The sequence below is a fragment of the Salvia splendens genome, chromosome 4 (genome assembly GCF_004379255.2).
Source record: "Salvia splendens isolate huo1 chromosome 4, SspV2, whole genome shotgun sequence".
Lineage (NCBI taxonomy): Eukaryota > Viridiplantae > Streptophyta > Magnoliopsida > Lamiales > Lamiaceae > Salvia > Salvia splendens.
In genome coordinates, this window is record NC_056035.1 from 22,520,490 (window position 1) to 22,532,012 (window position 11,523).

Here is an 11,523-nt window from a genome sequence, read left to right on the forward strand (position 1 = left end):
CATGCTTGTGCCTTCTAATTGCTTGTCTCACGCACTAGATAATTATGCTTTAAAATAATGACTTTGTTGTTTTATTTCAACCTATGAGGTTAGGGTTTTTTTTATCTCATTTGTCTCATGTCGAGCTTTTTTATATGCAAGTCTGTTTCTAATTAAATTAGGTTAAAATTTAATTAAAATTCAATATTACAATATTGTTCTGCTTTCTGCAAGTATATCCACTTTTTGTTGGACATGAATTTCAATACACAATTTATAAAGTATAAGAGTAATAGTGAAAAAATAATGAAAGTATTATTAGTGAATAATGAGTTTCACTTGGAAAGAGTTTCTAAAATTAGAAAATGCATACTCTTGTGGGACAGACTAAAAAGAAAAGAATGCATACTCTTATATACAAAAGGAGTATCACTATAGTGGATATTATTGACTAATCAATCAAGATCCAATTAAAAATAATACAGGCTTCATCGTTTAATACTCCCTCCGTCCCGTTTTAGCAGTCTTAGTTACTTTTGAGCACCCGTTTTATAAAAATGATAATAAATAGTTAAAGTGGAGAAAATGTAAAGTAAGTGAGAGAATAAAGATAAGACTCTTCTCTACATTATTCTCTAACTTATTTTATCATTTCTCCACTTTAACTATTTATTATCATTTTACAAAACGTGCTCAAAAGTGACTGTGACTGTTAAAGTGGGACGGAGGGAGTATATAAATATCTATTGATAAATTAAAGTCTGTTTCTGTTTTTCATTAATTAATATTTTCTTCGTCCCACTTTAAGTGATACTCCCTCCGTCCGCCATTAGGAATCGCATTCCTTGGCGGCACGAGTTTTAAGAAATATTAAAAAAAATGGGTAGAAAAAAGTTATATGAATAGGGGTCTCACTTGTAAATATTGGTTTTAAATGAAATGTGAGTGAAATGAGTTAGTGGAAAATGTGATCCTATTATCATTTATGGTAAAAAAAACCGGGACTTCTATTTGCGGACGGACTAAAATGAAAAAATGAGACTCTTATTCGCGGACAGAGAGAGTATATTTTATTTTTTTTGGATATCTCACTCTAATTGACATATTTTGTAAAATGGAAACTTCAGTTCTCTATTTTGTTCCCTCTAAAAAAACTGAATAAGAAATGTCCAACTTTGACCGGGACGAAGAAAGTATCTTTAACCTGGAGTTGGTATATAGTTCAAAACATTTTTTATTATGCATGCAATAAATTCAACATGTTAGTTTTTCTGATAAAAAAATCATTATCTAACCATGTCCAACATGTCCAAAATAATTGGATTGTGACTTCTCGGGAATTGCTTCGGTGCAATAACAATTCTAGCACCACTAGAAATTAATTACCATTGTCCAAAATATCAGGTTTTTCAGGTTACAAATAACTCGTACCTATTGATAAGTTAAAGTAGTGCAGATTTAATATTGTTTACTCAATGTTATATACAAATATTAAGAAATAATAATCACTGATCTCATTTTTCAGTAAATAGCAAGAAAAGTTTATTATACTGTTAGATTCATTTAGTGTTATTCCACAACAATCTTATTAATTTTCTAAGGTTAATAAATTTTTTAATTGACATTGCAAACCTTTCACGATAGTTATCCGGAGTCTATACTCTATATAGGTTGCAAAATTTAGTGTTTCTTCTGCAAAGGAACCGACTGAACAACCTTTAGTAATTTGATGACTTTCACCATTAAGTCTACAATATAAAAGACCTAGACTCGGTTACAATTTACCTTGAGAATTGCATATCATATTTGTGTTAGTTGGCTTAGGCTATATACAATATGATATGACAATTTGTTACATACTACGATATAGTTATGGTTTTCTTTATTAAAAAAATAGATAAATTTGTAAATGATATGAGTTTTAATACATAATTGGTAAAGTAAGAGAGAGAAGAAAAATATAGTGAAAGTACTAGTGTTAGTGGATTATAGAGCCCACATTTAGGATGATATATAGAGTTAATATTGATTTAAAACTTTCCATTCTTAGAATTAGTCTAATTTTAGTGAACGGCCTAAAATGATAAAACTTATCTATGTTTTTGGACGGAGGTAGTATACTATTAAATCAAATATTAATATTATATAATAATACTGAAATTCATTGTTATCAATAATACATATCCATTAACTCGTTCATTGACTTATACCTTCAATAATACTCCCTCTGTCCCAACTTAATTGTCACTCTTTTCCATTTCGATCTGTCCCAATTTAATTAACACACTTCATTTTTACCACAAATAGTAAGTAGGTCTCACATTCCATTAACTCACACTATTCACATTTTATTATAAAACTAATAAAATAAAATGGGTCTCACATTCCACAAACTTTTCCAACCAACTTTTCTTTACATTTCTTAATACCCGTGCCCACTCCAAGAGTGACAATTAAGTTAGGACGGAGGGAGTATATTGGTATGATGTCATATTAATAAAACATCTACAGTGAAATTATATGTATCTTGTTTTAGAGCATTCATAATAGGGGCATCGATCGGCGCCCCAAACAGTGCCTGTTGCAATGGATAGGCCGAGCAGCGGTGCCAATCGTAGCGCCGATCTCCATTTTCATTTTTTATTTTTACTGAACAACCTTTAGTAATTTGATGACTTTCACCATTCAGTCTACAATATAAAAGACCTAGACTCGGTTACAATTTACCTTGAGAATTGCATATCATATTTGTGTTAGTTGGCTTAGGCTATATACAATATGATATGACAATTTGTTACATATTACGATATAGTTATGGTTTTCTTTATTAAAAAAATAGATAAATTTGTAAATGATATGAGTTTTAATACATAATTGGTAAAGTAAGAGAGAGAGGAAAAATATGGTGAAAGTACTAGTGTTAGTGGATTATAGAGCCCACATTTAGGATGATATATAGAGTTAATATTGATTTAAAACTTTCCATTCTTAGAATTAGTCTAATTTTAGTGAACGGCCTAAAATGATAAAACTTATCTATGTTTTTGGACGGAGGTAGTATACTATTAAATCAAATACTAATATTATATAATAATACTGAAATTCATTGTTATCAATAATACATATCCATTAACTCGTTCATTGACTTATACCTTCAATAATACTCCCTCCGTCCCAACTTAATTGTCACTCTTTTCCATTTCGATCTGTCCCAATTTAATTAACACACTTCATTTTTACCACAAATAGTAAGTAGGTCTCACATTCCATTAACTCACACTATTCACATTTTATTATAAAACTAATAAAATAAAATGGGTCTCACATTCCACAAACTTTTCCAACCAACTTTTCTTTACATTTCTTAATACCCGTGCCCACTCCAAGAGTAACAATTAAGTTAGGACGGAGGGAGTATATTGGTATGATGTCATATTAATAAAACATCTACAGTGAAATTATATGTATCTTGTTTTAGAGCATTCATAATAGGGGCATCGATCGGCGCCCCCAAACAGTGCCTGTTGCAATGGATAGGCCGAGCAGCGGTGCCAATCGTAGCGCCGATCTCCATTTTCATTTTTTATTTTTATTTTTTCTCTACCTCTATATATACACCTCATTGCTCTCCATTTCATTCTCACCTCTAATTCTCTCCATTAAAAATTTTCTCTCTCTAGCAATAGAATGAATCTCGATAGCAATTCCTTGAATATTGGCGAGTCCCAGTATCCCGACGGCGAGTCCTAGTTTCGAGGCGGCAGGTCCCAGTATCTCAGCGGCAGGGGGTCCCAATTCCCCGGCAGGAACCAATTTCCCGGGGACTACCCTCCGTTGCTCCCGTAAACTGTCTTGCGACCTCCTCGTCGTTGCGCTCGGATTGGCCACCACCACCACTAAGTACCACCGCCACCACTTGAAGTGTATTGGCCATCTTCCATGTACTTCGACCCATGCCGGACTCGATATCACTCATACACCTATAGATTTACCAAACCTTTTGATAAAATCATTATTTTGTAGTTTTTGATTAGTAGATGACGTATTTATTGATGAGTTTCATAGCGTGAATTATGATTTGAGTCAATTATACACCAATTGGTTGTTCGATAAGTTTGTTGAGTTTTGAAGGGAAAAAGGACTACAATTCTGATTAGGGTGGTTCGGTACGGTATACCGTACATTGAGTGTCAGACCGTATACCGTTACCATATCGTGTTTTCGGTATACCGTACATCATTTCGGTATACCGTACTTTTGCGGTATACCGAACTGCGGTATGACATACCGTTATACCTGTTATACCGGAAAAAAATTTATTATACCCAAAATATTCAAAAAAACAATTCTATTTTTTTATTTTCGTATAATAAAGAATTCTATTTTTAAATTTTAGTATAAATATAACATAAATATACATATAGTATGTTTATATATATAATAATCAATCGGTATACTGGTATACCACGGTATACCGAAGTGCAAGCATATATCGATGATTCGGTATACCATGGTATAGGAAATCTAATACCGTTACCGTACCGAATGTTTCAGTACGGTATGATATCGTACCGAAAACTACGGTATACAAAAAAATCGGTATTTGAGGTATTTTTTTGGTACGGTAAGTTCGGTATTCCGGTATTTTGGTATAACTTCCCACCCCTAATTCTGATACCTAAATAGCGTCTAATAGACATCAATCTCTTCATCTTCAAAAGATCTTCGTGTGAGTAACTTGCACGCCTCAATCAAAGTTTTGTAGAGAAAGTTATGCTCGTCTTACAAAGACTGCGCACTGTCCAGAATGGTTGAGCGGCCTAGGTGACCCGTGCCACGTAGCCAAGCGGACCGTTTGGCTAGCCTATCGAGAATTCGTGACCAGAGGAATGGAGCGGTCCAAGTGGGTTCTTTCTATGACCCTACCCGAACGGGTGGCAAAGACGGAAAAAATGGAAAATTGCCTTTTTGCAAAATTTTCAAACCCTAATCATATTTGGCAACTTGGTGCTCTATATGGTTTTTAGAGCATTCCCCACCATATACACATTCCATAGAGATAGAAATAGCCTGAGATTGAAGAATTGAAGAAAGGATTCCCCCAATCATTCCATAGAGTGTTGACGGAGCTTCCAATCGCGATTCATTCGATCAAGTCGATCAAGGGTGTAGTTAGTTTGGTTTTATCATATTTTCTTTCATTAATTTTATGACTCTTGTTATGAGTTAGTTCTATTGGGTAGATACGATGATTCAAAGTTTTGGATGAAAATAGAGATTTCTTGGATGATAAAGTCAATCACCGATGCTTAATGGCAAACTTATTACTTGACAAAAAAAAAAAGTCAGATGTTTCCTTTATGGTTGGTTTAATCAGTCATTTTCTGGATAAGCCTTGGCAAATTCACTGAGATGTTGTCATTCGAATGGTTCAACATGCAAGAAATCTCCTGGGAAATGGATGTTATTTAAAACAAAAATTGAAGGATTATCTAACGCTAATTATGCTGGTTCTAAGATTCATAGAAAGCCGACTTCTAGATATTGCACCTACTTGGGTGGATACTTGGTAATCTGGCGAAGTAAGAAACAACATAATGTTATGAGATCGTCTGCTGAGGCCGAGTTACAGCTATGACTCATACTGCCACTGAGATGATCGAAGTCAAGAATCTATTTGTAGAATTGTAGTTCACTTTCAATGAACCTTAACCTATGCATTTTGATAACAAAGCTGCAATCTACATTGCAAATAATCCGATTTTTCATGAGATGACTAAACATATTGAAATTGATTGTCAATTTATTTGAAAGTGTGTTTTGAATCAGACGTTTGCCACTCATTTTACTTCATCGTCTAACTAGATTGCTGATATCCTCACAAAACATTTTCCTATGAAACTTGTCTTTGAACTTTGTACCAAACCCGATATGAACAATATATATGCTCCAGCTTAAGGGAGAGTGTTATATACTTCATTAGTATATGTATTTCATCCCACATGGTTATGTGATATAGTCTAGCTTAATATCTTGTACTATATGTACGTGAGTTATGCTGACTAATGAGATACATCTACTACATCTCTGGTACTATATGTATGCGAGTTATGCTGACTAATGAGATACATCTACTACTTTTCTCTGACATGTCTATACTGTTTCACATGTCTCTATATTTTATTATTCTATAAAAGCAATATTGATTGTGCTTAGATTGATTTAAGAGTAGAGTGTTCAAAGTCTTAGACCAATATCTTAAATTTGAATATACAGTGACATAAATTTTGTATTTATATTCAATTGCCTAAAAAAAATTGTAGAAGCTCGTATTTTTCATAGAGTTAATTTAGCCCTTATACAATAAATTTATATTCAATTGCCTATAAAGCAAAATATAGAAGCTCGTAATTTTTCATAGAGTTAATTTTAGCCCATACACATTAACACAATAATTTAACGCAATTTTAACAACACAAAACATAACGGTATGCCTCTAGCCTATAAATAGTTATAAGAGTTTTCATTTTACTAATGTTGGGTTCCATTAAAATAAACAGAGACTTCACTTCATATCTCATATCAATAACTTGTTTTACTTGTCCATATTCTAATTTGAGATAGTTGTGGTCGCCTTTTCACAATATCAGCCAAAAGATGCTAAATTATTACATCCAATCACTCCAAACACTCTGTAAATTGCACACTAAAACTGATTGTACATTGTATGTAAGGATAGGCTTATCTTTAAAGAATAATGACTTACATGTATAACAACTAAGTAAAAAAAAAGAAAATAAAAAAAGAAAATTGTAATTAATTAATAAGAAACACGAAGTGGTATAAAATACTAGTTTTTCCTTATTTATCGGAATGAATTTGGATCATATTCTGGTCATTAGCAGACTTGAGTTGCTCTTCCAATCTGGCGTTCAATCTTTGGTCAATCCAATTGATGACGTCGGAGTATACGATGTCTTGATTTTCCGGCAGCTCGCCGTACGACAAGGAGTGCCACATGCCGGGGTACAGCTTGACGGTCTTGTCCGTGGTGCGTGCCATTTCGTGCAGTGTCTTGCTCACCGACGGGTCCGTCACCTTATCTTCTTGTCCGTGCAACACAATGAACGGCAACGAAACCTGCATTTATTTTCATTAGGTCCAAATTACTACATCCGTCCAGTATTAGCTGTCACATTTACTTTTATGCCCTCGTTTTGTAAAAATGATAATAAATAGTTATAGTGTGGAAATAGTAAAGTAAGAGAGTGAATAATGTAAAGAAGACTCTTCTCTACCTTATTCTCTCTCTTATTTTACTATTTCTCAACTTTAACTATTTATTATCATTTTTTCAAAATGAATGCAAAAAAGTAAATGTGACGGTTAATGCGGGACGGATGTAGTAATATTTACGTGGTAGACCATTAGTTTTGAGTTATATAGATACTACAATTAAGTGGTCCCTTTTTGGAAAAGTTGAAGATAAAATTAATGGTAACAATAGAAATGGGAAAAATGAGACAAAGCCAAACCTCATCAAGTCTTTTTTCCAAATCCACGCTGGCTGTATAGAGTTGGTAGCTAGATTGTAATCGAGGTCGGCCTTTGTATGTGTAAGGGTTGGACCTAACCTGTGCATAATAATATATACATAATTAATCATATATATTCATTAATTAATATATTTTTTTATAAATTATACATACCTCTTGTCTAACTTGTGGGTCCCTGAAGGCAATGTCGATTATATCTGGAGTTGGAGTAAGTTTCCAAGTGGGGATGATGCGAGCCAAAGCGGTCAAAATAGTTATAACCACAGGGCTTGGTTTCATCTCCTCAGCTATCTGCGTTTATAGTCGGTAAGAGATTTTAGGAATTATTGGTTAATGTGGTTAATTGAAGAAAGAAATAATTAGTATAAGTATTAAATGGAGAGAGAATGAGAAAAGTGTGTCATCTTAGTTGGAATGAAGGAATATTAGTTTATCAAAATAGAACGACACCCTTGGCAGGATAGAGAAGGACTTTGTTTTTTTTTTCTTCATTCTCTCTTACAAAATAAAATATTAGATATTTTTGTACAACTTGGGATGAAACTCAAATTCGGAGGAGAATTTAGAAAGTATTTAATAAACCATATTTTGATTTATGTAAATTGGTGACATTCCAAACAAATAAAGTTAAGATTTGGAGTCTAAAATAAAAAAAAAGTGGTGGAAATTGTGTGTTAGGATGCAAGAAGAAAAATCAAAATTGAGAGTAATACCTTGCACATGGGGGCAACGAGGACGGCACCATCCCAAAATTCAGGCATTTTTCTATGCAAGCGTAGGACCATCGCACCTCCCATTGATTCCCCCATTAATATCCTCAGCTTTCTCCTATTCTCTTTCTTCTCTGCATAAAGTCATAAACATTATTTTAAATCAAATCTAGTCAACATTGCACATCCACTAATCCCTTTTATTATGGGATTCCTTATCTCCAATATAAAATAAAGGGTAAATTATTATAAAGTTTCTTTAAATTCTGATTTATTCACTATTATTAAAAATAGTTAATTTTGATACTTTTAATTATCACGTTGATTTTAATACTCTATCCGTCCTCTAAAAATAAAAACAATTGAATCAACATAAAGTTTAATATAAAATTGGGAAAGTAAGAGGGATAGAAAGAAAAATTATTTTAGTCGAAAATGAATCCAACCTCAATAGAAAGAAAGAAATTTTCTTAAATAGGTAGTTTCAATTTTTATGGAACAGACCAAAAATGAAAGAGTTTCAATTTTTAGGGAACAGACCAAAAATGAAAGAGTTTCTATTTTTAGGGGGCGAGGGGTATAACTTAGAAGCCAAAATACTTTAGCCTAGTCTTATATTCGTATTTATATTTTTACTAAAATCAATGGCTTTTATGAGAGATGCATAAATTTGCACAAAAAATCTTAGATTTGGGCTTCCACATCATACAAACTTTCATCCAAATACAAGTAAATAAGAAAATTGAGAAAAAATATAAAAACTATTCTCCCTCCATCTACTATATGTGATTAATTTATTTTTAGTCGTTGTTTTAAGGAAAAAAAGTAAAATAAGAGAGAATAATGTAAAAGAGCATCAATATATGGAGTGAGTAATATAATTAGTTAGATATATTTAAAAGCACAAAAATATGACCAAACTTGTTGATTTTTGGATAATTAGACCAAAACCAATTTCACTATTTTCAACTTCAATAAAAAAAATACAAACAATTTTTAGTACGTCAATAAGTACTTCTCAAGAGTCAACTGAAGATAGGAGTATTTGAATAAAATTTATCCGCTTTATATTGCTAATAAAAAGTGAGAAAAACTGACCGGAGATATTGGTGAAGTGCTCGGAGAGATCGTCGACGAGATCATCAAAACTGTTGATGAGTCCGAGGAGGCCGGACGACTTCCCGTGGCCTTCGCAGTCGATGCCGTGGACTTCATACCCGGCCTTCACTAGCCGATCAGCGCACCCTATCAATTAATTTCACCAATTACTCCAAATTAAAATTAAACGATTCATATAAAATAAAAAAATAAAAAAATAAAAAGATTCAAAATTTCCATGGATAGTTATAATCGATTATACACACCTCTCATGGAGATGCTACACTCCATGGCGTAGCCATGGCACAAGAAAACCAGAGCTTTTGCCTCTCTATCCGCTGGCGCCCAACGACAGCTAAACAGCTTCACTCCACGTCGACTCACTATGAACTTCTGCATTCAAAAATTGTAATTCAATTTTTTTAAATTGAAGAATTCAAATTGCAGGATTTTGAATAATTTTAGTTACCTCTTCGTACATGACGTTAACGTTGTTGCTCTTCTCAATATCCTGAAAAAAAGAAAAAAAAAAGGCTTAGAAATATGTGAATTGATACAGAGATTCTTCTTAATTCCTACCATTTGAAAATCGAATAAAATGTTGTGTGGGGGGATATGAATTGTGGGGTGGAGTTCGCTATTTATGGAATTTGATTGGGGCGTCTAAATCGACGGCTAACTCTTTCCTTATGGCTTCGTCAATTTGACTAATCTTATCTACTATTTTTTATTGTATAAAACGTGTTTTATATTTAATATTGATATTAATTAGGGTGGTGCCCAATAATGCACAAATGGAATCATGATATAACCGATTTTTGGGATTCGAAATGTGGAGTGGTATTTAAAATTAAAAATATCTACATTAGTTAGTACTTTTTCTTTTTCAAAAATAATTAAAGATTCCTTAGTCCATATCCTTTTCTTTTCAGTTTGTATTATGGAAAGAAACAATATTTTTAAGCGTTTATTTTAATTTTTTCTTTAATTAAATACAGACATTTGCCAGACAGATATCTTATATCACAAGTATAAATTGTGCTTAAGTTAATTTTACGTAAAGTTAATACCCAAAGTTAATCACGACGTATTAGTAACACTGCAGCGGAGCGGCTCCCCATTGTAGGTACTCTTATTGTGGACACCCTTATATATCTTAACATTCTGGATTTATCATTTGGTTTATATTTTCTTTACTTCCTCCGTCCCACAAAGTTTGTTCCAGTTTGATCTATCACGGAAAATTGTTTGATTTTATATTAAATGGAGGTGTGTAGTGGAATAAGAGTCTCACATTGACGAGATTGGTGGATGTATTTAATGTCTATTTTTAGAAAGATTTCAATTGGAACAAATTTTATGGGACGAACAAAAATGATAAAATAGGACAAATTTTATGGGACGGATGGGATGGAGTGTTTCTGAATAAAAGTGTTCGTATTTGAAAGTTTTACCAATATTAATAGATGTTTCTAAATATTTTTATATAATTAACGTACCGGTTTTTTCATTGTCTTCGCAATCTTTTATCCCATTGTGAAGGTTATTTCCTTTGATCTGCTGGCAGAAATATTATTAATCTTAGTATCTGGATGACTACTTTTATTTTTCGAATTTAGAGTAAGGAAATGGGAACTGACCCGCCGTCGCATTAATATTAAATAAATATTTCAGTCCAATTTGTAAAAGAAAACTATGGACTATGTACCCTCTCCATCCCATATTATTAACAGTCTCAATTAAAATATTTCATAAAAGATAATATGCCCTATAATTTATTAACCATTTCAACTCACATTTTATTATAAAACTAATAGTATATAAAAATAAGATCTACATTCTACTATAATTTTTTCACCAACTTTCCTTTATATTTTTTAAAATATATGTCAAACTCAAATGGAACTCCTAAATTAAAATAGAGAGAGTAATATTTTTGATAAATATCTCTTATTAAGGTTCCTTTTTTAGAGTACTTTCGGGAACTTATCCAGTGGAGACAGAGGTGGATTTCTTGAACCGACGAAAGATTCATAAATCAGAATCTTGATGCATAGAGATACCAATGGACCAATGGGAGCAAGAATTTCTAGGAATACTTGGAACATTTCGTTTCTAAGCAGAAGATTCATTTTCAAAAATATTATTCGATCAATTATGTAAACTATTCAACACTTGCC

General features: G+C 32.5%; 1 protein-coding gene across 1 annotated transcript; it reads right to left on the reverse strand.

Annotated features, from left to right (window-relative positions):
• Positions 1–6,603: 6,603 nt before the first annotated feature.
• Positions 6,604–10,017, reverse strand: LOC121801458 (caffeoylshikimate esterase-like). The gene is made up of 8 exons (XM_042200952.1): positions 9,923–10,017; positions 9,813–9,854; positions 9,610–9,736; positions 9,344–9,490; positions 8,249–8,379; positions 7,689–7,826; positions 7,515–7,613; positions 6,604–7,119 (listed from the first exon to the last, which is right to left on the reverse strand). The coding sequence occupies exons 1-8, from the start codon at positions 9,923–9,925 to the stop codon at positions 6,841–6,843; spliced, it is 966 nt and encodes a 321-aa protein (XP_042056886.1). The 5' UTR covers positions 9,926–10,017; the 3' UTR covers positions 6,604–6,840.
• Positions 10,018–11,523: the final 1,506 nt, after the last annotated feature.

What these genes read in the sequence shown, in the direction of transcription:
- LOC121801458 (XM_042200952.1), bottom strand. An exon ending in ACCCACAAGTTAGACAAGAG is followed by an intron (nt 7,614 to 7,688) that starts GTATGTATAATT and finishes TATTATGCACAG; the next exon opens with GTTAGGTCCAACCCTTACAC. An exon ending in TGGAAAAAAGACTTGATGAG is followed by an intron (nt 7,120 to 7,514) that starts GTTTGGCTTTGT and finishes AAATAAATGCAG; the next exon opens with GTTTCGTTGCCGTTCATTGT.